The sequence below is a fragment of the Mustela nivalis genome (genome assembly GCF_964662115.1).
Source record: "Mustela nivalis genome assembly, chromosome: 6".
In the NCBI taxonomy this organism is placed as follows: domain Eukaryota; kingdom Metazoa; phylum Chordata; class Mammalia; order Carnivora; family Mustelidae; genus Mustela; species Mustela nivalis.
Genome location: NC_139025.1, coordinates 99,126,620 through 99,132,791, shown reverse-complemented (window position 1 = coordinate 99,132,791; position 6,172 = coordinate 99,126,620). Strand labels below are relative to the sequence as shown.

The window sequence follows — 6,172 nt, the reverse complement described above, 5'->3', positions numbered from 1 at the left end:
GTTTTAACTCAGATTTAAACTCTGAGTTAATTTTTATGTGTTGGGTGGGACAGTAATTTTAGGGAACACAAAAATATTTTAAATCTTTGAAATCAGAAGAAAAAATAAGTATACTTTGCTTGGATTGCATTAGTCTTTATACTAATGTATAAAGACTACATTTAAACAAATGTAAATGTAGTTTTTAAAAATATAATTATATATATATCTATATATTTATGGAAGAAGGGGTCTCTGAGGTTCTTTCTGACACCAAATATGTGAAATCTTTCCTCACCAATTCTCCAATGCCAACCAAGTATTCAACAATTCAGTTTTGACACTAACTCTGGGGATAAGCTCAGACCCCACAGGTTAAGGGCTCAGTCCCACAAGACTGCCCCTACTTCAGATACCAGTTGCCAGTCCCGTGGGCCACTTGTACTGCTGACTTGCTTTGTGGGTTCCTATAATGCCTGCTCAGTTTTGATAATTCATTAGATTGGACTAATAAAACTAAGGAAAACACTTTACTTACATTTACCAGTTTATTATAAAGGAAATAACTCAGGAACAGCCACATGGAAGAGATGCATGGGGTAGTGCATGAAGTGGGGATGCAGAGCTTCCCTGCCCTCCCTGGCACCAACCTTCCAATACTTCCATATGTTTACTAGCCCTTATCTAATCATGTATTTAGTCTTTGTGTTTAGTCTTACCAATGACCAGCTCCTATCCTGAAACTCCTGAGGAGCCACACTCTCTTACCTCATTAGTACAAGCTTAGGTGTGGTGGAAAGGGGCTCATCATGAATAACAAAAAACAATCCTATCCTCTGGAAATTTTAAAGGTTTTAGGAGCTCTGTGCCAGAAACCAGAGATGAAGTCAAATTTTATTTTTTAATTGTACCCTAGAATGCAAAAGTGTGTAGGGCAATGAAAGTCATAACGTGGTCCTCTCAGTTGAATACCCTTTCTAAACAGTCCATTTGTGAAATTATGGCATCTTGGAATCGGGTGATGATGGTAGTGGCCAGCCAGTGACACGGACAGGCTTGGGAGACGTTTTAGAGGTGGAGTCAGCTGGATTGGCTGATGGATTGGATATGAGAGGTGAATGAAAGAGAGGGACCAGGGATGATTTTCAGATTTTTGGTTTGAACAGCTGGCTGAATGACAGTGCCATCCATGGAGAACAGTGGGAAAGGAACAGGGCTGGGGGTAAAATCAAGGCACTACTTGACATAAAGCTTGAGATGACTAGAAGTCATGAAACAGAGATATTAAGTAGAGAGTTGGATTTGTGAACCTGGATTTTGGTTGGGAGGTCTGGGCTAAACAGACATTTTAATGTCAAAGAGTTGGATAAATTCACCTGACTGTAAAACAGAGAAGACAAGAGGGTGAGGACTGAGCCCTGGAGGACTATAACATTAAAGATTGAGCCAAAGAGGAGAAATCAGCAGATGATTTTGACAAAGAGGCTCAGTAAAGGAATAGGAAAATCAGGATAGGGAAATGTTGAAGGAAGTTCAGGAGGAAAAGTATTTCAAGAGAAAGGAGTCTTGTCAACTGTTTACAGTTCACCCGAGAGGTCATTTTAGGTAATGAGAATTGACAATTAGTTTTGGAAACATGGAGATCATTAATAATCTTGATAGGCGATCCTGGTGAGAGAAGTCAAGGCTGGATAAGAGGAGGCTGAGAAGGGAATGTGATGTGAGGAAGAGAGAACAATCATTATAGAAAGATCTTGAAAAACCTGAGAATTTATGCAGTGGAGAGAGAGAAATGGAGTGGTGCTGGAGGAGATTTTGGAATCAAGGTAGGTTTGTTTTAGATGGGAGGAATTTCAGTATGTTTATATGCTGATAGGAGTAATCTAATAGGGGAAAAGTAATGATGCTGGAGGGTGAGGTGATTGTAGGAGTAAAGTTCTTAGGAATGTGGGAGGGAAAGGAATCCAGGTCACTGGTAGAGGAACTGGCTTTCATAGGCACAGGGACACTTCATTCATAGTAACCCAAATGTTACTATGACTGTAGGAATAGTTTTGATGGTAAGAAGATAAGGGAGTTCATATCTGTTATCTTTTCACGTTTTCTCTGACGAATGAAGCAAAACTGAGAGCAAAAAGTGTGGGTTGGGGAGGAGGTATAGGAGGCTTTCAGTAGAGAGGAAAAGGTGTGAAATAATTCTTTCATCACATCTACTTAAATGTCAATTTATTGGAGAAAGCCTTCCAGGAATTAAGTACATCTCCTTCCAACCCCTCTTCTCTCACGGGACCCTTTGCCCTCATCTGGTACTCACCACCATTTGTAACTGTATCTTTATTGGTTCACTTGTCTGTTCCTCCGTGAGAGAACTACGGGAGGGCAGGCACTTTTTGACTTCCCGATGTACACATAAAGAAACAGGACTGGTATATAATCACTAAATAATTACTTGTTGAACAAAAAGTTAATGAATGAACCTCTTCAGAATTTTGTCTTGGGTCATCCCTGTAAAGTGTTTGCCTCTCTGAGCTTTCACTTCGGACTATACACATACCACGGGAATTGTAATCTCTTCTCTGCCCACCTCACAGCGCTGTCATTGGGAGGATCTGAGCTAATAAATCCGGAAACGCTCCATCAAGTGATCCTCAAATGTAACGGATTGTTATTTTTAGTCCACGCGCAGCCTCGCAGGTAGCAGGTGCTGAAAAGGACTCACTGATTGGGGGAGGGGGCCATTATAGTTTCTGTGACCATAGGCATCGAAGCTTTGCAGAAGGGTTCCGCAGGCCGCGGAGAGGCGGGGCTTAGGCCCGCAGCCCACTTGCTCCGGCCTTTCCCTGGAGGCGCTAGCCCAGCGAGGATGGGGGGCGGGGAGGTCGAAGGGGGAGTAACTGTCAAACCTCCCCGCTTGGCGCCATTATTTAAATGGTACGTGCCGGTCTCGCTGCTGTACGTGCCCGGGGCGGGGCTCCGAGCGCCGGGAGAGGGGCGGAGGCCGGGGGCGGGTCGGGGAGGTGGAGGAGCAAGAGGGGACGGACTAGGGCGGGGCCAGGCTGGCTAGAGGGGCGGGACTAGCGGCGGCCCCCGGCGAGGTTCAGTGCGCTTGCGCTGACAGACGCAAGATGGCGGACAGTGCGGAACTAAAGGTAAAGCGCAGCTCGAATTCACTTCTAATATTCGGCCGCGGAGACGGCGCCGCTGGTGCTGGGGGGGATGGGTCCGGCCCTGGGGGGCCGCTCGGGCTTGACTCCACCCGGGCCTGGAGTTGTAGGGAGGAGCGGCGCGCCTGGCCCTAACTGAGGGGGCCCGGCAACAGCGGGCCGCGGGCCCCGGGTGCCTCGGGGGCGCTGACGGGTCGTCCCCGGCGTGTTATTGTTGTGGGCGCCTCTGGCGGGGGTGGCGGGGGAAGAGATCGGTAGTCTGGAGGTAGGGGCCTAGGCTGCCCTCTGGGCTCGGCTTCTTCACCTTCCACCAGCCTTCCCCGCCCCCCCCATGGGGAACGGGGGCTGGGGCAGGGTGTTCGTGTAGGGGGGATTGGGAAAGCTCCCCGCAGCCGCTTCCTCTTCCTCCTTTGCAGTCCCGGGCTGCTGTCAGGAGCTCTCCTCGGACCCCCGGGAACTTGGCTCCGGCCGCCCCGCCCCTCCGTGGCTCCCTGCCGCCCCCGCCCCAGACTCCGCTCTCCCCGGCTGCCCGCCTGTCAGGAGGCGCCCGGGGTGCCCCGCTTGTGGGCAGCGCAATCCTGGGGTTGTGGGGTGGGGATGTGGGGAGAAGCTCCGGTAAAGTTTAGTGAGCCCCTGGCCGACGTTGGGGTTCGGCTGAGGGGTAGCGGGGGAGTCTGCCTGGGCGGGACGTTACTTTCTCTCTGATCCTGGGCAACCGGAGTGGGGGGAGAACCCCCCTCGAAGGGTGTGTATTTGGAAGCAGTGGTGGGTGGTGGGAAGCAGCTACCTCTCCCTTCTTTTCCTTCTCTTCCTTTGCCTGGTGTGGAGGGTGAGAGGAGCCTTTGGGGGTCTCTGCACACACCATGATGGCGATGCTATAGCTGATGGAGGTGAATGGTTCGTGTTTATATCCCCCCGTTGCCTTTTGTTTGTAGGGACATCTTGCTGGCCATGTTGATTTGAACGAAATTCTCCCCTCATCCTACTTCAACCCCCAATAAATAGAACGTTCCTCCGTTCCTCTCAACTGTACCAATTACTCACGCCTCGCGAAATTGGATGGAAGGGTGCCCCCTTTTCCCCGCTTTTTCTCCCACCCCAATCTTCTTTACCTGATGATGGCTTCTTTACCGAAGCAGATATACCACTACACAAGCTGTTGGGGGAGGGGGGTGGAACCCTTATGATTGGATTGTGACAAATGGGGCTCCGCTTGAATAATTTTGGTTTAGTAGCAGGCAGTTTTAACTAACGCGTATTATTTCGAGGCTCTGAACGCGATATTCCCCTCTGTGGCTTCCTGTGTGTGAACCAAGCAGCTGGGTATATCTTGACCCAGAGAACTGACATCTCTGTCAGAACGGCGATTGGGATATACAGTTGTAAATCTTTGGGGAGAGTTCTCTGTCTCTATTTAATAAAAATTATTTTTAAAACATTTCTCCGTTATACTGAAACGACAGCTTCTAGAACAGGCACACACTGGGTTTGTTTCTGGAGTTTTTCTGTGGAAAGCTTCGCTGAAAGATCGGTTTCCTCAATAATTTTGCAATATTAACATTCCAAAATTTGTATATTAAGGCGCTGGCTTTGAATGTCGTTCTTTTAAAATTTACTTCTAATTACAAATTAATTGAACAGAGTGCAGATTTGGAATGGTTGGTTTCGTTTTTTTCCAGTTTCAAACTGTTGACTGAAATGAAAAAGCCTTAGCAATTTAAACATTTTGAGGTTATTAACTCTTGAAATATAAAGTATGCAACTTTAAGATAGATGTTTTCAATAGTTTCACTCTTAAGATGTAGTCACAATGTTGCTGTGATCTCCTCCTTCTACTATTTATTTTGTTTGGAATCCTTTTGAATGATAGCTAATCAGTTCTGTTATACATGGGCCTCAGAGTAAAGCTGAAAAGCTTGTGCTGGGTATATTGTCACTCTTGATGCTGTCTGAAGAAACTGGTATGGAAAGCACATGCTGGGAGATTTCCTCCTTTGTTCTTTCTCATTTTAAGAAAGTGCCTTTGGGGATAGATCAGATCCCTGGTGTGAGTCTTGTTAGGTAAAGTTTCTCTTTACAAAAATGAGCCTGTATCAGATAAGTGCTAAACACTTGGGGGAAACATTATTTTTCTAAAAATGATCTCCCTTTTTGCTTTCTCAAAAATCTACTTGAGTTTTTTTTAGTGGAAAAACTACTCTTGTGTTTCTGTAGTACAATTTTTTCAAATTATAATAACTGTTTTGACCTACAGGTTGGCATTGTATGTGCCCAATACTTTTAGAAGCTGTGATAAATTGCTTAGCTGTTGATAGCTGTGTTAAAAATTTTAGTGCTTGATTGTGGTTAGATTTGCTGGTTTTTTTTTGGGGGGGGGGAAGGGGGTAGATGATCTTAGGAATGCCTACCATAGTTATTTGAGAATGTGTGTATATAAATTTCTGTGCAGTAAGCTTTGGAAGACACTTCTTTTGGAAATCATATTTTCTGATGGTTTTTTTGTTTTGGAAGTAAATAGCATTTATTCTTAATAAGATAGAAGAAGTCAATAAAATTTAAGAAAAACCCAGAGATTTCAGCTTTAAGTGAAAATACAGTAGTACAATGGATTGCCAGCTGTAAGGCTTTGAGAAAATAGTGACTTTTTTGTTATCCTGATTCACAGCTCACATATCATCTTGCTGTAGATTGTATTCATAATTATTTTCCTCATGGCCCATTTTAGTGAGTCCTTTCAAATCTATAATCTACAAAGATTGGATGGGGAAAATGGATAGATCTCTATCTCCTGTAGGAATAGTGCAAGCTGCAACACTTGAAGATACTGCCAATAAAAATTAGATTGTGAGTCATACATATCAAAAAGAATTCTCTGTGCACATTTGTTTATGAAAGGTTTAATTTTTCATTAGGGGAATACCCATAAATGACATCTGTAAGAATGTAAAGAGTGAGCATTTTATTATCTTTAGGAACTTAAAAAGCAGGAGGATGTGATGGCCGGATGATCTTGGAAGTTAATAATCTGA

At 45.1% G+C, this 6,172-nt stretch overlaps 1 protein-coding gene across 1 annotated transcript in view; it reads left to right on the top strand.

Annotated features, from left to right (window-relative positions):
• Window positions 1-3,024: 3,024 nt before the first annotated feature.
• PIAS1 (protein inhibitor of activated STAT 1) overlaps window positions 3,025-6,172 on the top strand; it is a 123,657-nt gene continuing 120,509 nt past the window's right edge. The window contains exon 1 of the mRNA XM_082737000.1: window positions 3,025-3,128. Coding sequence (XP_082593126.1) covers window positions 3,105-3,128 — 24 coding nt within the window. The 5' untranslated portion in view covers window positions 3,025-3,104. The remainder of the gene's footprint in view (window positions 3,129-6,172) is intronic.